Source organism: Cygnus olor, chromosome 14 (assembly GCF_009769625.2).
Source record: "Cygnus olor isolate bCygOlo1 chromosome 14, bCygOlo1.pri.v2, whole genome shotgun sequence".
Taxonomy (NCBI): domain Eukaryota; kingdom Metazoa; phylum Chordata; class Aves; order Anseriformes; family Anatidae; genus Cygnus; species Cygnus olor.
This window is the reverse complement of record NC_049182.1, coordinates 3,462,348-3,485,125: the sequence shown is the minus strand read 5'-3', so window position 1 is coordinate 3,485,125 and position 22,778 is coordinate 3,462,348. Positions and strand designations below refer to the sequence as shown.

At 44.1% G+C, this 22,778-nt stretch overlaps 1 protein-coding gene and 1 long non-coding RNA gene across 17 annotated transcripts in view; one reads left to right on the top strand and one right to left on the bottom strand.

The window, feature by feature from the left end:
- LOC121077764 (core histone macro-H2A.1) overlaps positions 1 to 1,158 on the top strand; it is a 46,249-nt gene extending 45,091 nt beyond the window's left edge. For all 13 annotated transcript variants that reach the window (XM_040573252.1, XM_040573253.1, XM_040573247.1 and 10 more), the window contains one exon: positions 438 to 1,158. In XM_040573252.1, coding sequence (XP_040429186.1) covers positions 438 to 603 — 166 coding nt within the window. In that variant the 3' untranslated portion in view covers positions 604 to 1,158. The remainder of the gene's footprint in view (positions 1 to 437) is intronic.
- On the bottom strand, positions 762 to 16,975 carry LOC121077765. 4 transcript variants are annotated; one of them, XR_005824299.1, is made up of 6 exons: positions 16,837 to 16,975; positions 15,912 to 15,941; positions 12,569 to 12,688; positions 9,394 to 9,470; positions 4,840 to 4,991; positions 762 to 3,404 (listed from the first exon to the last, which is right to left on the bottom strand). It is a non-coding gene; the product is annotated as an uncharacterized LOC121077765 (long non-coding RNA). The 4 variants fall into 4 exon arrangements; XR_005824300.1 differs by lacking the exon at positions 15,912 to 15,941 and adding an exon at positions 8,078 to 8,166; XR_005824297.1 differs by lacking the exon at positions 15,912 to 15,941.
- Positions 16,976 to 22,778: the final 5,803 nt, after the last annotated feature.

Genomic DNA, 22,778 nt, shown 5'->3' with positions numbered 1-22,778 from the left:
CCTCTCATGCTGCTGTTATACCAAGTTCCAGGTCCCTTTTTATTTTTCTTCAGGGATTGGTTTACTTTCACGATGGGTTTGACTCTGTAACTCTAAGGTATATGCAGTTTCCTGAACACTTCAGGCTGACTGGCCATTGGTTTCCTCGTCTGTTAAATGAGAATAATTGAGCCTTCGGATGGTGAAAGGTTCAACACATTAACGTGTGTGGACTCTGTGTTCATGTATTGGGAATGCTTTCTTCTGTTTGAACATTTTAAGTCTTGCTTAAACAAACAACTTTGTAGCTTCTAATTCAGACTGTAAACACTAGCTTTGTAGCTTTATTTACTGCGCTGCATTAGAGAAAAGACTGAGCCTTCCCTGCAAGGTTACACCATCAAAAGCTTGTTCAGCAGGTCTTGATTTCCTTTCTTTTTTTCTGTTTCTTTTACTAGAAATGGTTTCCCAAAGCAAACAGCTGCCCAGCTGATCCTGAAAGCCATCTCCAGCTATTTTGTGTCAACAATGTCCTCTTCAATCAAGACGGTGTACTTCGTGCTCTTTGACAGTGAGAGTATAGGGATATACGTGCAGGAAATGGCCAAACTAGATGCCAACTAAGCATAGAAACCTTCACAGTACCAGCTCCCTTCTACCCATCTTCTTCCCCCAAATCCTTAACTCATTGTGAAGCAGAACATCCCTTATTTTAAATTTTGCTCATCGAGGGAAATAAAGGTGGTTTTTTTGGATTTGTTTTAGTTTTATTTTGTTTTTTACTTTCTAAAATGTTTTATGTTGGCACTGATAGTTGGCATTACTGCTGTTAATGCACTGTATACCAGGCATCGTCTGAACTTAGTGTAATCTAGGAGATTTTATAGTTTTATTTTAATGAAGTATGGTTGAAGCAGAAAGCTGTTAGGAATATGTAGTCTTTTACTTGTGAAAGAAACAGGCCAACCCTATTTTGTAACTGTGTTGTGGTGCTTTATCAATACATTGAGTGGCGTTCCTTTCATTTTTTAAAAGAACAGATGCTATAAACCTAATTTGTGTTTGTTTATTGTCTTAATGATAAATCTGGAAGAAAAGATAACAGAAACCCTGTTGTTCTTAATTATATTTACAATTTTGAAATCATGTGAATTGATTTAGTAAAATGTTTGAACTGTTGCTGTCAGTGTACTTTAATTTTTCTCTTAAGTCTTTATTTTATAACTTCTGAAAAGGTAGCTGGGAGAAGGATGATGAAACACCAGATCTGAACTAGCAGCCTGGAAGCTTGTTTGGAGATGGTGGGCATCTTACATGTACTGGCTGGATGACTACATGCTCGGTGACACAACTGAACTTTCTGCAGTGAGCATTCAGACTTTCCTGTTGGTGCTTCAGATCCTCCTGTTCAGAATCTGACTTAATTGGCTGTTTATTTTGAGAGGTCCAAGCCTTTTATATCAAGTAAGGCCTAGGGTTTTTTTTTTTGAACTAGTTCCAATCATTGAATATTGGCTTGTTTGAAGCCTTTTTCTATTTTTTTTCCAAATCTTTATGAGCCCAGTTTGTACTGGTTGCCATATAGTTTGCACAGCTGAAATCCATACCAACATAAACCTCACGGAAGCCACTTGTTTTTGTACTCTGAGAAAGAAGAGGTTACATGTTCAAAAGCTATTGCATATGAATGCTCTCGCTGAAGAGGAAGCTCTTCCTTTGAAGTCTTTAGCCTACTTTCTATATAGTGGGCATACGTTTTCCATTTCTACAGAAAATTTCATTTGCTGATGAAAGAGTGCTTCACATCCATCCTGGGTTGATCCAGAGCACTGAGTGGACAAAATTTGACTGACTGTTACAAGTAAGCTCAGGACTCAGTATATGTATCCTGAATATCAAATATTAAAAACATGTAGTTTAAGCTCCTGCAAGAGTTTGGTTTTTTGCACAGAATTTGGAATACTTGCAGTTTCCAGTGGAGTGCTCCAGAGGAACAACAGTGACAATACTAGAAGACGATTTAAGATAACAGTGCAGTTCTAAACACGTACACAAAGTTAAGAGGAGCAGAGAGTAAGTTAACTCCATGCATCAAACATGTAAGGTGTTTGACCATACTACGAATGCAAACTTAATTTTTAAATGGCCGAAGTGCATCTGGTATCAGTCTTTAATGGCAGCAGGTTAAGTGGCAATAACTAAGATGCAGTACTTCAGCATTTAATTGTGAAAGGCATGCTGCACTTTCCACAAATTTCACTAGGTGTCACTAAAAGGATTGAAGAGTAGGCAGAAGCATGGATGAGGGTCACAAGGAAACACATGGTGTGAAAAGGGCCCTGAGTTTTTAAGCTCAGAAGGGCATTTTTAATACAGGAGTGTACACATCAAACCGTGTACCCAACAAATTACAGCTTCTTGGTCTCTCTGCACTGTAGAATTTACTGTAATGTGTAAAGTCTTTTTAAGTCCCAAAACTTTTTGTCAATTACATGAGAAGTGTTTGATCAGGTGTATTTTCAAAGTACTTAAAAGTACAACACCCCATGGTATTTAACAAATCTGACTTTTACACTGTTACACGAAATGAAGGGATGGCAACTTCTGTCTTTCAAGTAAGAAAGATCCTGAAGCAAACTGTAATGCAATTTGAATTACGTGGACTTGTTTCTCCTGGCTTCAAATCTTTTCTGCTTATTCACCCACTGGCACCACGAATAGCTCCACTGCTCCCATTGGATTGCTTGTGACATGCAATTTGCCTTGTTTGAATCCAGGTCCTTTTGCCAATAAAGACCCATGAGCAGCTCCCACCTGGTGAGGATCTCAGTTCTCAGCATCACATCCCACAGTGAACAGAAACACTTATCAGTGCTTCTTACAGTGTCTTGAAAAAAAGGGACAAGGCCATGCTCACAGTGGGCAGGGCCCCAACCTAAGAGCTTTCAGGAAGTCTGTTCTCATTATAACTCATAATCTTTTGCTCCTGTTTAAAGTTGCTGGCAATTTTGAAGGTAGTTTCATAGGCAGCATCACTGTATTCTCCTTTTGTGCAAATATCAGAGCTTCCTCCTCCTTCCTAACATTCACTGAAAAGCTCACAAAGCCTTGGTGTTTGCAGTAAATACTGTGATTCCATTGCTTTGACCCAGCCTGCTCTGAAAGTGACCTTGAACTGCTGCCCAGCTGGTCCCTACTGCACTTGGAGCAGGGGAAGCTTGCCTAGAGGAGGAGTTGGTGGTCTCTGACACGGCCTTGCCTCCCAGTCAGCACTCACCCACGTTTCCCACAGCCTGAAGACTGCTGCTCTGAGGTCCTGAAATCCAGCAGGCTTTGTCAGGAAAGCAGAAGCCAAAGATCCTGCAACAAGCTTGAGCTCAGCCACATGGTGCAGCCCGAGTAGATTATGGCATATGGTGAAGAACCTAAAAAACAACGTATCTGGTTACATGCATAACAAGGAAAACAGAGGAAATTCCTGCTAACATGTACTGCGACCAAGACAATACCACTTTGGGAATCTTCCTGGCATTTTGTTTGTTATAGTTAAGTGTGCAAGCTCCATGCAAAAAATAATCACACTTCAGGAGGGCCACATACAGAAAGTCTCAGTCAAAGTACCTTTACAGCTTGTTCTTCTCTTGGTAAGACTTTTAGGGATCTTATCTGACAACAACAGTTAAAATCACTGTCCTCTCTTTAGCAATTCAAGTACTTTAAAAGGTTAAAAGCATTTTGTTGCCAGTAGCAATTTCAATCAACTGCTTCAAATCTTGCTCTCCACTACTATTCTGCTTTTAGTCCAGACTTTTTCCACTGTGGAAGAGAAAGAACAGTATTACAATGAATTTTGAGTGCATCAAAAGTCATGTAACTTTAGCAGTTTGCTCTGATTTTGCAGGCTATCATCCTCCCAAAGCTTGCTTTTCTCATCCTAAGTTGACAGCCTGTGTGATTAGTTAAGCAGGTATAATTACCCTACCACATTCATGGTCAGGTTGCCAGGCTGGGTTTTAGAAGCAATTAGCTGCTGACAGAAGTGTTACTTTGCCCTAGAGAGGAAGTAAGCAAAAATGCAAATTTGGGGTCTTTCCCCTGCCCCCACCTCTGCAGACGAACAGCCCACATTCATGCTGCAGCTCTTCTGCCTCTTTGGGTCCTTGCTTCCTGAAGTCCAGCCCCCACATCCCACCCCACCCCAAAATGGAAGCAATGAACAACATTTGTGTAACCTTTAGTTTTCTAAAAGAGTTTGAGGAGGGCAGATTATTTAGGAACAGCAGCACAGATGTGTCTTCTGGATGATTAGTGCAGTGACGGACAGGTTAGACTTTGGGTCTCATGTTACATTCCACTCGAATCAGCCCTCCCTACTTCATGATTAGTTTAAGATTCACTAACAAAACTTGCTGCATTTGCTTCAGCTCCTTTCTCAACTTTTCAGAATTTGGATGTAGCATTTTGGCAGAGTCAGAGGTACAAGCAGGCTCCTAGCACTGGCATCCAGCCCACAACCCGGACTGAGATCTCCCCACTGCTCTTAGACATGCCCTGGACATTGGGTATGACCCAGGCTGCTTCAGCTCATCCTGCCCTGCAACAGAGAGGGGGCATCAGTAAAAGCAAGGTGGCCGAGCAAAGGCTGATCCCAGTAAAGGTGGGCCATGGGAAGCACAGAAATGTATTGGGGCTTTTTTGCCAAGAACAAATGCTGCTTATGTACAAGCTTATCGTAATTACAAAATATCATTCTATGACTCATTAGGAACAGCATCAGCATGATTATAAGCACTATATGAAAATATGAAGATATTAATAGCTAGAAGGGAGAGCTTCTAGTCCTTCAGCATTCAGACATACCATGGTGAAGTTGACAAAGTATTTGTGCAAGCGCGAGGAAGGCTGGAATCTGACACACCAGGCCTGAGCAGAGCACTTTTAGAAATAGTTTTCCTCAATAAAAAGGAGGCAGGCACTTTGTTTCTCTCCAGACATCTGATGAATCTGAGAAGCTAAGAATTCAGAGAGAGTACACCAAAAGGTAAGATAAAGCACAGAACAGAGGCACACAGGCTGAAACAGCGAGAAGATGCCTTGTTAGCCAAACAAGCAGAAGTTTGCAGAAAAACAAGGCTCCAATTTCCCTGTGTTAACACCAAGTTTTTGTGAGCTCTCTTCCCCTTGATCCTAGCTAAAATTGGGTTTTCTAGCCTGAATAACAGCATTGACAGGAGCTGCAGGTGCCCGGGCACTCGAAGATCAGGTCTGTAGCCTGTGGTAACTAGTGACATACTGTGCTCCGTGGTGGTTTTACAGAGGATGGTAATACCTAAAGCTGCAGTGGCAACCCAGAGGGAGCAGCATAATTGATAGGCCTGAAGAGTGCAGGTAAGTAGAAGGATTGTATTTATATCCCCGGCGTGAAACCCAATGGGAACCGGGCTATTGCACACTGGCTAAAGCGCTTGAAAATTGCCACCAATTCCTTTTTGTATTGAGTTCTTCAGAGATTTAGTTCATTCCTCCATCGAATCCTACTTAATGCCTCCACAACTCATGTTTAACCATTATCACTAGCACCCAGCTCATAAACGCTTCCTCCTTGTCAGACACCACGGACAGGAATCAAGGGGAGATGATACCGCCGTTCCCTAATACAGAGCAAGGAGCGACAACGCTTCACAGCGTAGCCTACGAAATCCCAACTCTTCCCCGCCTTCTCACCAGCCTGGCTAACAGAAGAAATTTGATATTTCTGCACCTTGAAATGACTAGCCTCCTTAGGCTTCGGAGAATAAATTAAAGTTGAGCCAAAGTATGCCTCAGCTGCAGTGATGGGCAGATTGATTTGCTTTCCATCTGGGAGATTAAATTCCACTGCCAAAAAAATGGCACCAGCATAATTAGCTGTCAGTCAAGTTGCAAAGAGACAGACTGTGGGATAATTGAAAGCCCTGCAGCTTCTCATTACATACTACAGTACCCCTATTTGCAAATTTCCACCTTGAGGAGGTTCCCCGAACATTGTCAGGATTGTACTTACTCCTCCTGGCGCATTCTTCTGAAGTGAAACAGGAATATTGTGCAGGGATGGATTAATTTTAAGTAATTCTTGCTTAGCCTAAGTTGGCTATAATATATTTGTCAACAGCCCCTGACAGCTCCACTAGGCTTTAATTGCAAGCAAATCCAAACAACCAGAAGGAAGTGGTAGCTCTTCAGCTCCGCTTATGCCCAGGAGACACCTTTCTAGGCCTAAAAAACCACCTAAAAAATCACCTCCCTTCTTTTTTCGTTTTCTCTCCACACAATATCCCTCCCTCATGGTTTCTCTTATTATTTCTCATAATGAGCCTATCAGCCTGCAGCATTACAAATGTGTACGTTTCATTTAAAATAATCAACTTTTCTTTCCCCCCCTCCCGTTTCATGAAGCTCAGGCGTGGTTCAGCAATGGCTGAGCGTACAGAAAAACTTTAGGAGAGATGAGCAGCTCTGATGGTCACGTTGATGGCTGCGGGCTCATTTTGGTAGGATGGTGAGAGGCAAAGAGGGCCCTAAGAGTAAAACACATTACAGTCCTCATCCTAAAAACACAGGGAGCATGCAAAGCATTTGACTTCTGAGTATAAAAGCAGCCAGTACTGACCGCAATCTTTTTCAGGTGAGCATCTCTACTTTGTCACCCTTCACCAGAAACTGCCCAACTCACCAATAAAACAAAGAATTGGGCCCATCACTCTTGCTAATTCCCCACTTTTTAACAGGAAACGGTTACTGCCAGCTCTGCTGAAGGCTTCCACCATCCTTCACTCCCCAGGAGAGGAGGCAGGGCTGTGCCACTGGCCTTACAACCAGGCATTATCTGATCACGTCTGCACTAATGTGCTTTTATGCCAGTGTAACCGAGGTGGGAGGAGATGGGGGAGATTTTGTGGGCTTTGCCTGCTTTTGGCAGCTTTAAAGTTCTCCACGCAGAAAGGTTACTGCTTCCCACAGAAGAGGGAGCCAGTGTCACACCTCCCACATGGCTCTGAAAGCTCTGAGCTAATAAAGCCCAGCCTAATACACTAATAACTCTTCTTAAACCAGAGCTTTCATTATAAAGAGTAATTTATGTTCACCTTTAAGAGCACCACGAGCCTGAGCCCTCTTACAGGCCCAGATTTGCCTTTCGCCTCCCTGTAGCACTTCCCTGGAGCTGGGAGTATTTCCAGACCTGCTGGGGACTCACTGGTGCAAACTGGGAGCCAAATGGAACCGAACAGGTAGTTCAAGAAGTGCTGAAGCTGAAGTAACTACCTCGCTGCTGTGATGTGGTGGGAGGCTGGCTTGGCACAAAACAGCAAGGCAGAAACTGCAGAAAACGGTGTGAAACTATTTCTGATCATTTCGGCTCTATCAGAAGTATAAACACAATCTACTCCTACGTCTAGAGGGAGCAGGTTGGGATTTCGCACGCAGTCGGGTCTCATGCTGGCTTATCCTCACGCAGGTTAGGAAAGGAAAAATCGTCCCTCTTGTCTGGGTACAATGGGCCTTTATGATTTATTAGACAGTCCTCCTTTTTTGCCTCAATTACTCACTTCAAAAGGGGGTGGAAATGGGACATTCCTAGCCCTAATACTAAATGCATGTAGTCAATAAAAAAAGAAAAAACACTGAAAAATGTTTAAAGGGAGGGTGCTTAAGTTATTGCAACCCTTGGGAGCATTAATGTATGTGCCAACAAGTTACTGTATGCGGCTTTAACATGCTTATTTATTCTGCTGTGTAATAAAACTCTGTCTTAAACAGTGCCAAAACCTGTTTGCCATGGCAACCCCTCATCACACATGTGTTCCAGTACTACTTACAAGCACCTTCTTAAAGAGAAATACACAGCAGGATGAATGGCTCGTGACCTCCGGGGCATTTTACAAAGTTTTAAGCACCCAAGTAAATATTACTTTGGACTGAAATATTTCTCCCAGGTATTTTTTTTCCCCTCCTCCTTTTTGAGTAACTCTTTAAGCAGTGAAGCAAAGCCTGTTCCCTGCTCACTTCCCTCCAAGTGGAGTTCTAAGGACTTGGACAAAGCACAGAGCCCAGCTTTTACCTGGCAGGCCTCAGGTGCTGCCTCTTGGCTGGGGAGGCATGGCAGGAATCAGCTGGTCTTCTGTAGTTTCAGGGGCACCACAGCTGTTCCTGGAGTAATTACTCATCCTTTGTATTGGCACAAGAAAATAGATGCTTCCCTCCTCCCACTCGCACTAAATGCTTGCTCAGTCTAGCCACTGGCCCTTAAATCTGAGCATGCACATGTTCGTAATAAAGCCAGGTAATGTTAGTGTTACACTTACCGGCTCCCTGAGTGCCCAGCCCAGGAAAGGGGTTGACTCTGGGTCCTTTTTCCATTGCTTAATTTACTGCTGTGCCTTAAAACTGGCAAGACGAGCTCGTTTCCCACAGCGCGGGGAAGATGCATCCTAGCAGGAACTTACCTGAAGCAGGATAGGTACAGCGCAGCCTGCTAAACCATCCCCAAATACAGGGCTCTGCAGCATGGGGATCCCTGGGGGAAAGTGGGTCCCTCGGGTGGCTTTCTCCAACACGCCTGCCCACAGCTACACACAGCTCTACGTGGAGGAGCAGTTCCTCAGCCTTGCTGGGTACAAACTCCCACTGGCTCAGCACGCAAAGCCTGATTGATCGAGGCTTATTATTATTATTGGCTGTTTGTTCTGCCAATGCCTCTGCTGCCCATGAGCAGCATATTTCGTATTTCCCAAACTGATCACAGGCCAGCACGCTAGGATGCTGCACCTTTACTCCGCCTGTTTGGGGAGGGCCGGGCTGGCTGCCCATGCTCAGGAGGCTGAGGAGGTCAGATGCTGCTGGGGGAGGCTCACCAGCAGCTGCAAGGACCCCGCTCATCTGCCTGCCTGACAAAGTCGCTCAGCCCCTGAGGAGAACTCCCAGGAGATCCCCACCACCACCATCACCGGAGCGCTGCCTGGGTGGGGTCCATGCTTGGGACATCCATGACTCTGCTAACCTCGCTGGACTCTACTAATTCGATCGCTAGAGGAATCACAGAACAGAATCACAGTGTATCGGGTTGGAAGGGACCCACAAAGATCACTGATTCCAGCTCCTGGCTCCACACAGCACTACCTGAAAGTTAAAACTTTACACAAGTTAGGGGCATCTTAGTCCTCTGGCACCATAACACGAATTTCTGCACAAGAAAGCTCAGTTTAATCCTTACAGAAAAACCTCTCTGAAATTTATCGGGCTCTTCTAGGCCACGCACATCCTCCAGGGTTGACGAACTCCCCACACTTTGTCTCCCAGCTAAATCCTAATCCCAGACCCTCACAGACCCTGGTGGGAGGGAGAGAGCCAGTCCCCGAAAGGCAAAGGGAACCTTACCAGAAACATTTGCAGTGACATTGCCTCTTGTCGTCAGGTCCAGGGGAAAGACCTTTCCAGCACCCAGGAGAGAAATCCTAGAAAGTACCAAAATACAGTCATTTGAAAAATAAATAGATGTATATAAAGCAAGGAAAGAAAACAGTGTATTCTTAATGCTCCATTATTAACGGTACTCAGTAAGGGATTTTCTGCTTTGCTGGAGCATGTAACAGGCTTAAATAAGAATCCCTATCAGAACATAACTTTGTAATTATGTAGATAACGTTTGCTATTGTAACAACAACATAAGTGCTCAAGCTCCATTGGTTACACATTTCTTTGGGTAACAGAGATGTCTCTCAGCTCGTGCTTCAGCAAGACCACAAGTGTCACCTTGACAAACGAGCAACCATTTAAGACTCCAGGCATTTAGTTGTGCTGTCCTCTGCTCTTAGGGAGAAGTTCAGCTACTGGTTCCTGGCACAATTCCTAAAGAGTTGTGCCAGGGATGAATGTTGATCTTCTAGCCCCATGAGCAGCATTAGTTAACCATTTCCAGCCTCATCATTAGCAAACCTCAGCACTAGCTCAGTGCATCCTTTCAAAGCTCAGCAGGCAGTACTCAAAGTGAAAACCTCCAGGAGCTTCCAGCAGAGGAAAGAAAAGCATCTTTGTGGTGCTTGTAGTGAAATTTTCCTGTTTTCACCCATGTTTGTTTGTAGAAAGCCTCTAGAAATAGAGCTATCTGGGGACTGTTTCCAAACACTTCCGTGTTTCTCTTTCTCTCCCCAAAATAGCACCACCACTCCTGGGTGTTTGGGGGGAAGCAGGTGAAATATTCCGTTTTCTTTCTTTTCTCACTGATTGACCATGTTTGTGATCTCAGTGACCAACACGGAACATAAACGTCCCTGCAAATATAAGTTCCAGGACATAACCCAAGATTTCTCAGTGTGCAGAAATGAAGTGTAACAGTTCTGTACAGTAAGTGATTCCTTCTGGTAAGCTGTGACCTGCTCCTGTGCGATTGCAGTGGATGTGTTTTACTGCCCTGGCAGTGGGATCGATCCCTTCCACAGTAAGTCTTGTAAACAGATCCGTTCCTTGCCGGAGAGCTGATTTTTGATCAGCTCCGTGTGAGTCAAAAATTGTGCTGAAATGTCTGATTACGAACAGTTCTGTCATGTCTTACAGCTTCCCAAATCCCAACTGGAAAACATCTTGATATAATACCGTGTCATCAGTTTAAAAGAACATATAAAGTTAGGTTTATTGAGCTGCAATCTTGCAGTGCATTTGCAAAATTCAGAAAATACGTTAATGTGTTATTTCTCCCAAAAGTAGTCACTGAAAACACACACTGATCTACTTGTGCATGTGTTTACAATTATTTCTACACATTACTGTGCCCAAATAACTGTTAGAAAAATTTCCAAGCTAGTGTGCGTATGTTTAGTTTTACTCAAATTCCCATAAATGCATAAGAAATATCTGCTGCCTAGAGACTCGAAAACGTAGTTTTAACTGGAATCAAATATCATGAGTGATACCTATTACTGCATCCTACCCGCCTATTCCATTATAACTTGGAGGCATCGTAATATTTCGTGTCATTACATAGTGCTGGAGGCATGAAAACTCTCCAGGCTGATTAGCATCTTACCATTCCTCACAGTAAAGCACCTAATCCATCGGAAAGGACTGCTAGCTCTCGGCTGATCATTCATTTGTCTCATTGAAACCCTATGACTCCATTTTAAGAGCTTTTTTATAGACTCGTATAAAGGAGAAAGTGAACTTTTTAACATGTTTGCACTCCACTAAGTCAATACACATAAAAAGAAGTACAACTGGGGTTCCTACATGGATATATGGCCCAGAAGTGCTAAGCTGGTAAAGAGATCCAGCTACTAGTTAGGCAGGAGATTAACATGATTGCCTTTTCTTCACATTGCTAACTGCCTCCTAGAAGCAAGGGGCATCCAGAAAACCAACAGGAGGATGAGCCAGGTCCTGGACTCCTCAGACAGAGGTTTTACCCAGTAAATTCACGTGGCTTTTTGCCAGACTAGTACATCTTAACTCTGGTTATAGTTGCCTATCAGTCAAGGAAGGCATATAGTTGCCTATCAGGGCAGGAAGGCTCTGCAGGAGGATCTGGATAGGCTGGAGCGATGGGCTGAGGTCAACTGTATGAAGTTCAACAAGGCCAAGTGCCAGGTCCTGCACCTAGGGCGCAACAACCCCAAGCAGAGTTACAGGCTGGGAGATGAGTGGTTGGAAAGCTGCCTGGCCGAGAAGGACCTGGGAGTATTGGTTGATAGTCGGTTGAATATGAGCCAGCAGTGTGCTCAGGTGGCCAAGAAGGCCAACAGCATCCTGGCCTGTATAAGCAGCAGTGTGACCAGCAGGTCTAGGGAAGTGATTGTCCCCCTGTACTCGGCTCTGGTGAGGCCGCACCTCGAGTACTGTGTTCAGTTTTGGGCCCCTCGCTACAGGAAGGACATGGAGGTGCTCGAGCAAGTCCAGAGAAGGGCGACCAAGCTGGTGAGGGGTCTGGAGAACAAGTCTTACGAGGAGCGGCTGAGGGAGCTGGGCTTGTTCAGCCTGGAGAAGAGGAGGCTCAGGGGCAACCTTATCGCTCTCTACAGTTACCTTAAAGGAGGCTGTAGTGAGGTGGGGATTGGTCTGTTCTCCCACGTGCCTGGTGACAGGACGAGGGGGAATGGGCGAAAGTTGCAACAGGGGAGTTTTAGGTTGGATGTTAGGAAGTACTTCTTTACCGAAAGGGTTATTAAGCATTGGAACGGGCTGCCCAGGGAGGTGGAGTCACCATCCCTTGAGGTCCTTAAAAGACGTTTAGATGTAGAGCTTAGCGATATGGTTTAGTGGAGTGCTTAGTGTTAGGTCGGAGGTTGGACTCGATCTTGAGGTCTCTTCCAACCTAGAAGTCTGTGTCTGTGTGTCAGTCTAAATTAACAGCATTCATAATTGCTACATACAGAACATGAAGACTTTGTGGCGGATGTTAGAAAACAAGCTCTCTTTGGATGGACACATGCACACCCCTTTAGCAGAGTCCCATAGCACCACTGTTACTGATGGTATTGATGGTGTAGGGCCTTGTTGTTCAAGGAAATGCACAACTTCAAGATGAGTAGCCTCTGTCCCAACAAGTCTATAATGCAAATACCTGGTACTTGTCCAGATCTTTCCCACATCAATACAGAGAGCTGAGTCAAGGGAGGAAGAAATTAAAAGCAGCTTCTCTCCACTGGTGTTGTTCCAGGCACTTGGCCCCTCATTCCAATGCCTGCGAGGTGGTAAGAGAGGGAAACTTAGAGGAAGCAAAACAGAAGATTCTCAGCAGCTGCAAGATGCAGCAAATGAAAGGAACATGTTTTTAAATAGAAACCATCAGTACCAGTACAGCTGTCAACTGCACTTTGCCCAAAAAGGGAATTTTTATTAAGCTCTGTAAAAGCTTCTAAATCTGGAACTCTAAAAGCATTTTTCTTTGTATAAAATGAAAGCTTACAATGGCATATCTTCATTGAAAGCCAACGTTAGAGCAAGAGCTTCACCAAGAGAATAGCTGAGATGAATGCTGTTATTAATTATCATTTAAACTTCTACAGTTCGTGAAACACTGTTGAAGTAAAGTTGATCAGGATCTCCCAGCCAGATGGCTAATGAAATGCCATCAGCCAGCCTTTCCCACAGATTATCTCCTTCATACTTTGTAACTACCAAGATGTCCACACCACCAGCAAAGTTTAACAGAGGTTTAATCTGAAGTTAACAATTCCAGTACAGTACCACTGATTGCTCAGGTTGCAGGAATCTGAGTGGCATTTGGGAAGCAATGAAAGAAATACAGGAAACCTCAAAGGACAGTCTGAGGCCATTATCTCAGGCCATGTAAATCAACGCAGCCCTGGACTGTCTCTAGGTCTGAAAAAGATTTTGCTTCTTGAATCCAGTGCTGAGCTGTGCAGCCAGGAAGCAGGGACTGAAGGAGGCAACAGCACAGTCAAGCAATGGATTTATCAAGAAGCATATATTGGTCAGGAAATGCACAGAGAATCTCAGGACTTTCATCATCCTGCCCAACAGTTCATCCCACACCACCATGGGTGGTTCCCAGTGGTTCTGGTCATCCTCCGACCCCACAGAGCCAAGCTTCCTGGAGTGAGCAGCAGGCAAGAGAGAAGGGATCACAGAGGACCATGCATCAGAAGCCTCCAGCATTTCCAACTTCCTCAGCAAGTCTGAAAACAGCGACCCTGTCCACCAACCAGGTGTGAACGTCAGCAGGAATTAGCCAAAAATGAAATGAAAGTTCAAGCGAGGAGGTGTAGCAAGGCAAGCAGACCTTCAGCTACTGGATCCTGATAGACATGTACACAACAAGACAAGTATGTTCATTTTTAAGCCTAAAATTTACAAGAGTCCAGCTGCATCGCCCTGTTCCAACACAACGTGTCCATAACTGCATTAAGAGACCGACTGCTGAGGAAAGTGACCCGGAGAACTGGGTACTTACACAAACTTGGACCTTTAACTTCTTGGTGGCACCTTTTCCATGTTGTAAGACATGGATATAAACACGACCCCCATCTCACAATATAAAAAATGTTTAGGATTGTAAAGCATTAGATTAGAATGAGTTACAGCAACAGGGACTAACTAATTAAGGCACTTCCACTACTTATTTCCTCTGACTGGACAGAAGACCTGGGAGCCACCAAAGGCACTGCTGAGCTTCGCCAACCAGCAGACAAGGCTTCTTGTCATGGGCAAATTTACTGTGGAAGATTTGAGGTGAACAGTGAAAGACAGACACTGACAGGTACAGCAATGCAGGCTGTGCCCAGTGCCCACTGCAATCAAACATTTTGAAGCCAACTCTCAGATATAGAAGTGGTTTCAGAGCAGTGGCCATGCAGAGCACATTCCCTAGGCCTATATCCAAAGTTTTGCAGGAAAATCTTGATTTGTGTACCCAAATAGCACCGAATTGACCTCATCACCCAGGGATTAAGGTAATCTTGCAATAATTGCAAGCTTCCTATATAACTGGAAATACTGATTTGTGCTGTTTAAAGGGGAAAAAGGTTTAGAAAATTTTGATTCCACAGGATCTGTAGACCCTTCAAACAGCAAGGTAGTTAGCTTTTAATTCCCAAAGTCTTAAAAGGACACCAAAAAAGAGATCATCATCATCTTTGGGCAAGTGAGTACAGTACAGCAGGTAACATGCAAGTGAAGTGTTTAAGTGTTTCTACTGTTACTCTAACTCATAATGTACTTGGGAAGACCTGCTGGAAGTTTAGCTATCAGAGGCAACTTGACAACAATTTGAAATATGACATACCCAAAATAACATCTGGGACACAACAAGCAGTCTAAGCAGCAAATACAATGTTTGCCCATATGTTATGAGCCTGAACATGTGGAATAACAATGAGAGTTTGAAATGCTTTAAAGTTTAACTTTATTACCTCACTCAGTGCCCTGTTAACTAGGTCTAATTTTAATCAGCCAACTGCCTTAATTTAGTTGCAGCAGAATTATCTTCTAGGGATGGTGGGAACTACATGTCACTGCCACATTACATTTATTCAAGGACCAGCATTCCTGGAGTGCTTCTCATTCTAAGTGGCTTTGTTTCAGAAACAACGGATAGTATAATTTTATCTGGCCCTGATGACAGTCTTGGGATTGATTTCACCATACTCTCACAATGATAGGTTTCTCAGAGATCCTCCGAGTTTCTAAGCTGTCCATATCAGCAGAATGACCACGACTCTGCTCACAACTTGGAGGAGAGGCCACAAGAGACAGGCCATCCTGAAGACAACTCTCAAGCCAAAATACATGGACCTTTCCATATTGGTACAGTCCAACAAAAGATCTCTAATTCCCCGTATCTCTAAATGGCAAGATTTAGAAGCAGCTCTTTTCCTTTAAAATTAAAGAGACAACCTGTTTTTTTAATTAAAAAAGCCAGTGCCCTCCTGAGAGATACACAAAAGGGAGGGGGAACCACAGCCAAGTGAACACTCTCTGATATGCAGTTTGTGCATGGTTAATGGATGTTGGGCATTAATATTTCTTACCCTTTTGTCTGTGTTCACTGTAATAGAAACCCCTGTCTAGACTGAGTGGCTACTACAAGTAATCCCAGTAATATCCAGTAAAATCACTCTGAAATGCGATAGCTATAGTTATCAAGGAGCACCAGGATTAACTTGATTGATTGAACAATGGACTTCTGGTTTTTAACATGATCTATATGTGTCCCAAAATCAAAAAATATACATATGGTTGTAAACCCTTCAATTCAGGGCAACTTATCATAGTCTGTAAATGTACCGACACACCCTAAAAGGAGAGAGATTAGTGCTGCTTCAAAATGAAAGGATAAATGGCAATGGCCATAAAGAAATACTTTCACTTAACCAGCCACTGCTTCTGCAAGGACAGGACACATCAGCCTCTCTACTGGCAGCCAGGGAACAAACAATACATACTTGTCTCAATCTTTCCTTAAAAGTCCTCTTCTGAAAAGACATCACAGCTGATGATTGTGGTAAGTTCAACCAAGAGAGACATCTCCTCCTGGAGCAGCCTCTGCAGTAACTCAGTAAACTACCATGCCATGGGACAAGGAGAGCTGGAGCCTACCAAGAGGGATAAGATTACTTTCACTGTACTTGATGAATTTAAATGGGTGGTAAAGTTTCTGGGTCAAGGTGCAGAGCATCATCTACTTCCACTATGAGCACATGGTGGTTTTCTTGCTAACCTGGGTCTGCAAGGGAGCACCTGATACCATTGCTTTGAGCTGAGATAATCTGGGGTGCTTAGGGCTGACCTTTCCAAAGGCTGATTCACAACAATTAATAATTAGTCAGAGATGTAAGACCTGGAACTAGAACTCCTGCATTCATGTCTAGCTCAGCCTACAGTCCTCTTCAGAAGTTTGGTCAAACACTTGAGTTCTTTTTATAGGCTAGTGTAGGCCTGGAAACAAGAAATACAGAATTTCTATCCAGCAAAACAGAGCCGACAGTAACCAAATGTACAGTTAGGTAGAGGATGGATCACTTCTCATGCTAGGAAAGCAGCAACCTTTAGAAAAGTTACACATTAGATCACATTCTTTCAAGGAACTACCACTTAAAAGTGGAATTTTATATCGGGAATTCACAATCAATTCCCACTAATTTAAAAGAGAATTATGTCAATATAGTTGCAACAGCACCTGACTGTACAAAAGGTGACATGAGTCACCTAGCTAATGAGAGCTTTTGTACTATGATATTCTCTTCAGGGACAGCTTTGGAATGACCTCACAAAAAGATGGATGCTTCTTCTCATCTATAGCATGCTAACAGACGTTGCAATTAAAAACAAGACAAAACAAACAAAAAAAAAAAACAGAAAAGCACTAACCTTAGTGAATTCTTCATTTGTTCATATTATTCCTGCCTCAGTCACACGATGACATAAAATACCTGGTCATTAAATTTTCAAGCTCTATCACGTGCTGCAGCAAAATGACAAACATCCTTCCAAACCTCTCTGCCTTCCTTTTTATGATGTACCTGTGAATCATGCTTCCTTTTGTTCCTGCATGAAAATGGCAGAACAGGTGGTTCGTGTTTGTTTGAAAAATACAATTAAAAGAGCTCTCACTGTATTGCTAATTGTTGAGTAGCTCGCACTTACTCACCTGGGACAAGTCTGCTGTAACGAGGCCACTTGTTCACTTTGTTTCTGTAAGCAATCCAATTTGAATGGGGCAGAGCAGGAAAGGGAGCTCTATGGAAATTCCCCCATTCATTTATTTTTAACTTTTCTGGTGGAAATGGTTTTGTTTCCAGAATCTGGGGCTGTACCTATTGCCTAGCCTTCCTCAAATTCTGATGGAATCTGATGTTTAAAATGAGCAAGAGATACTTGATTTAAGTCCCTTCCCTTCCACCAGCCAGTGTGGAGCTTTCACAGCTCCTTAGGTGAGGATAAATTTCCATGTCTAGCAAAACATGGGTAAAGAACTCTGCACTGACCTGACTTTGAACCTTTTGCTGAGCCATTCTCAGTGCAGGAAAATATTTATTTTATTACAGCTCTGCAGAACTCATCCCAGCCCAGATACTCAGATTAAGACCAAATGTGTTGAGCTTGCGTTAGGTGAAGTCATGAGAGATTTGTGTTTGGGATTTTATCTATATTTCTTTTGTAGATGTTACCAATGCTGAAATGGCACAAAATAAAAGAATTGCAGTAATAACAGTTCTCATGGCATCTTTCAGGTTCTTCTGGGGACTTCATAAAGGGGATAGCCCTATCCTGTGTCAAATGTTGTTTCTGAAGGATTATGTAGCACTAGTCTCTCTGAATCCTGAGAAATTCCTTTTACAAGAAATTTCATGAGGCTCTCCTGGCTGGCTGAGCAACTTCGAGTCTTTGAGCCTTGGCTTACATCAGCTCTCTGCACATCACAGGGCCTGCAGACATCTCCGGGCCCTGCTCAGCAACACCACTAGAAACAGAGAGATGGAGGATGGAACATCTGCCCAGCCAGAAATGGAAAAACATTGAGCTATAGAGAACTCATAGCTGACATTTGTCTCTAGGCACAGCCCAGATTCGATCTTGGGAATCCTGAAATATGATAGAAGGGACCATCTGACCTGTACTGAGACTTAAGTCTGAGATGTACAGTCAGACACCCATGAAACACTCATAAGTTTCTGATTTTCACTGCGTTAATGGCTATTTCGATATCAGCGAAAGAACTGAACACTCCTGGGACTAGACACTGATGAAACCATTTAAGAGTTTTCTCACCAAAATTTCTAAGTAATCCATGTTCTCATGGTAACAGCAAAATCCCTGTTAAAATATAGTTGCAAATATCCTGTTTCTTTTTATGGCCGAGCTGATATATCAGACCTGAGATATGAGATATACGATATTTCCATTACAACCATAATGTCTCCTTGGGACCTATATGGTGTCACTGTGTATTACCAGACTTCAAGAGCGATCTTGAATACAAAGACTTTATTTACTAAAATATCACACGTATCAGTTCCTGATTCTTCTATTGTAATACGAGGATAATGAAAAATAATGAAAAATAAAAGCTAACTCGAATATTTTAAAGCCTAAATGTAATTTTTAAACTTAGGTAGTATAGTAAGGAAAAAGAGAGGAAAATAGTGTGAAATATTTCAAAAGTTTTTTTTTTTTATCTGACCATGATCGCAGGGAAAACACCAAATGAATAACCTGAAGTTTTATTAGTGTCTCTGGGCTTGTTTCTGTGACTGTGTGAAAGAAACCTTTATAAAGGAAGCATTATCTGAAGACATCCCCCAGGTTTTAATACCATTTTCGGAAAGTGTAATAATATATCACTAATACAGAAACCGAGATCTGCCGCAGCATTATCTATCTGATCTGTTTGGAAGTAGCCTGAGACGCAAGAAAGGGTGGCGAGATGCAGATGTTATCAATTAGCCAAAGAAGTTAACAAAACAACTTCAAACCGCAGCAGTTGTTCCAGCTGAGAAGCCTTGAAGGGGGCATTTAGCTGTTGCTGTGTGCTCCCTTCTTTCGTATGCACTGATAGGAAGCCCGTCAGACCACGGCCGTGAAATCCCAGCTTTGGCAACCAGATCCTCCCCAGCAAATCCAAGAGGAAGGAGGCAAGACTGGCATTGAAAGGGCTGCCTAGTCCTCAAGGCAAAAACCACAGCTAAAGCACAACAGGTCTTGTGCAAATGGCATTTGGTAGACGAAGTGAGTGATAAGGAGAAGTAAACCCGCTTCTGTCAGGGCAGAACCAGCGGTGACACAAAGGTTATGTGAATTGCTGTTAAAAAGAAATCCTTCAAGTCATGACAAATAAGGAAAATGTTTGGGAACAGAAGATCAAGGCTAGAAATAGAGTGGAAATTTGTTTGTTCTGTGCCCTGAAATGCCACCACCTGACTGAGCTGGGGTAGAACAGCATATGTGGGGTTTTGCACAGACTTCTTTATCTTCTGACTATGCTGAATCCTTAGCACCAGCCATTGGTGTTAGCTAGTACAGCCAAACTAAGGTCCAAGGAAAATCAGGGATTTGTTTTATTTTCTACTGGAAATAAATATATATATAAAAAAAAAAGGCAAGCAGATGTTCAGAGCACAGGAGACGGATGTCCTTCGTTTCCTCCCAGCTGTTGGGCTCCCAGCCCTGTCTCACTCCCTGGTAGTTCAGCTTCTGACCATCCCAGCAGGTCCTTTATGTCCTAACTTGGATATTGATGGCTAGCCTTCAGACACCCCCGTGGGGCCTGACGTGGTTGTGTTCTCAACCCTGAAGGCACTCCAGGTTCAAGAGCAGTCTGAGGGTACTGCAGGATATAAGTCAGTGTCTAAAGCCCATGGGTACCAGCAGAGCAAGTGGTGCTTTCCATGGAAGCTTACGTGGGTAGAGCAGGAGAAGCTGCTTATCACCTCTGCGAGTAAAACTCCTCCAGGCTGCAAGTCTGGACCTACTTTTGCAAAAATCAGAGCAGAGTCTGGGAAAAAAGTATGCTCAAGATAAATACAGCTTGCCTGCAAAGTTGTGATGTCCTAGCCTTGAGCGTGACAAGACCCTTGGTGATGTTCATGGCCCAATATCTTGGGTGGGAGACAAAAATGTACCACGGTGTTCAGCACATGAGGCTCTTTGGTGACAAGCCCACAAGGCAGAACATCCCGGCGGGGATCGTGGGCTACAGGGTTGGGAGCACCTGGAGGCCAGAACTGAGGATATCTGAGTAATTGCACTTATCACACTTGATTAAAAATCCATTTTATTCAGAAGAGTGCAGCCAGAGGTTTATAAGGCAAAACATGCTGTAGAGAGTGTGTGTTGCTGGGGCTTGAAAGAAATAATAGCAATACATTCCCTGATGTTGAAGTGACAAGAGAGAAACAGTAAAAAGTTGCTGTACCTGCAGTTTTTCAGCGTGCTCTACTAAGCGCAGAGGGCAAAGGGGACTGGAGGAGGCTGTTTCATTGCCTTGGAGCAAAGACGCATCCCTTTTCTGCCATGAGTCCTGCATGATATGGCCACTAGCCCAGGGCTGCTGCGATTTGTGGTGCGTCACTTGGCGTGCATCTGCTGTAGCCTTGTCTGAGGTAAAACACTGACACCGTTGAGCTCATTTCCAAGTGCTTGCACCAGCATAGGGGCAGTCTGAACAGGGTCTGAGTCATGCGGTTGGGAGGCACCTGGTACGCCAGTCCTTATATAAAATCGGACTGAGAGAGGCCTCCTGGGTCACCGAGCCTTGTCTCCTGCTATCACAGGCACCGTGTCGGATAATCCCCTTCATAAACACAGCAGCAGCTGGGGGAGAGAAGCCTGGAATGGCTGAGGATGCTGAATGTGAGGTGTTATAGGGTCCAGAGCCAGGGGGATTAGGAGTATGCAAAGAATGCAGCTTTGTGCTGTTTAGAGGAGCAAAATAATATTTTATTAACAAAGCTGGAAAGTCATATACCCAGAGAAACACCCGAGACCTTAATTATGCCAGAGAGGCATCAGGGTAATGCAGTATTTGCTTTCTAATTCTGGCCCTAAGTTCAGAGAACTATTTTTTTCTGTTTCAACATTTGGTTGAACACAACACGCCAGCAACAGAGAAAAAAAAATAGAAAAAAAAAAGCAAAAAAAAAAGCACTGGTTTCCACTGCTGCAAGTACTGTGTCTGTTTTAAATCATGAGAAAGGGAGACTTCTAATGAGGCTGATTCATATAATGATGTATTTTACAAGCTATTCTCAGCAGATTCACTGCAATATGTCATTCTTTATGTACCATGAGAGATATATGAGCACACAAGCTTACAGAGGGTGGGGAAGTCTCTGAATAACTGTCCAGTTTTGCACCTTGTGCTGGAGGAGGAAGAATTGGAAGTTCACACAGGCTATTGCTTCCAAACCCTCCAGACCTCGGGTCAGCTGTGAACTCCACTCCAATAAATGTGAACATTACAAGACTTGTGTCTTAAAACTTATTTCCAAGGAAGTCTCTCGTTTTATTGCAACACGAATAAGAGACTCTAAGGTAATATTTACTTTGTTTTACATTTCATAAAAAAAAAAAAAAAAAAAAAAAAAAAAAAGACTGTAATTTCATGGAGGCTCTAACAGGAATACCTCTTTCCATCCAAGCGGAAGAAATCATGTTCAGGACCTTTCCCGAGGGCTCGAGAAAAGCACGTTAACATGGAAACTCCCACCCTGCTTTATTTGTGAGTTACTCTTGCAGGAGGATGAGGCTGGAATTGAGAGAAGCTATAACTGGACTAACTGGCCAAAGCCTGTGACATTAAGGGGCAGGCAAGGATGCTGAGAGGATAATCCCAGAGATGCAGCTCTCCAGCTGATGAAAATCAGAAGAGCCAGATAATCACTGAGAGAGATTCCCAACTAGAAAGAAGGTAATTGCAGGGGCTTTAAGAAAAAGGCTGCGGTAGTTTCTCCAGGTCTGTCTGTCACTCCCGTCATTGCTGCCTTTCCCAGCACTGTCTTTTAAGATGCTGGAGGAGGGGCTGAAGCCCTTTTAATGAAGCGAAAGGATGAACGGGAGGCCTGTCCAGAACAGCAGTGGAAAGAGAAAAGTCAAATGCAGGGAGCCCGGTGCGTGGCGAAACCAGAGCTGCAGCCTGCTCCAGACCCCGGAGCTGCCGAGGCACAGATGTCTTCAGGAACCCTCCACGGGGCGCCCCAAAGAGCTGCGGCCAGGTGAGAGCATGAGCTACATCCACGTGTGGCTGCGGGGTGAGGCCGTGGGGCCGTGCCAGCACCCAGCCACACGCCAACCCACAACGATGGCCCCGCAACGACGGCCCCTGACCGCTCGCCGCAGGACGGGCAGCCTCTGACCGGTGAGTCCCACCTGGCCCGGGCTTCTCCACCGCAGTGGCACAGCCGCAGGTCTGTTCCATGCTTCTCCTCGCGAGCCTGGTGCCTGCTGCATCGAAGGGGCCCTGCTTTAGCCTTTTTCTCACCGCCGATGTAGCAACCTGACTTCTGGCAAGGGGAGCTGGCTGCCGCTCCCCTGCTGGGCTGCCAATATACCTCCTCTTTCTGGCCCGAGGGGCCACCAGAGAGCAATACGGGCTGTTGCCAACTCTGTCTGCCTGGGAACAAGGGACCCGGCCTGGAGCCCGAGCCCAGAGCTTAGCGGTTCCCTGCTGCTAGCCCACAGAGCAGCCCTGATGGATTTCTTAAAGGCTGGGTTTCTTAAAGACTTTACTTACTAATTTTCTTAATTTTTTGTGGCCTCGTCAGTGACTTTGCCGTAACACTGGGGTCAGCCACCAGCTGCTGCCTATTCCCACG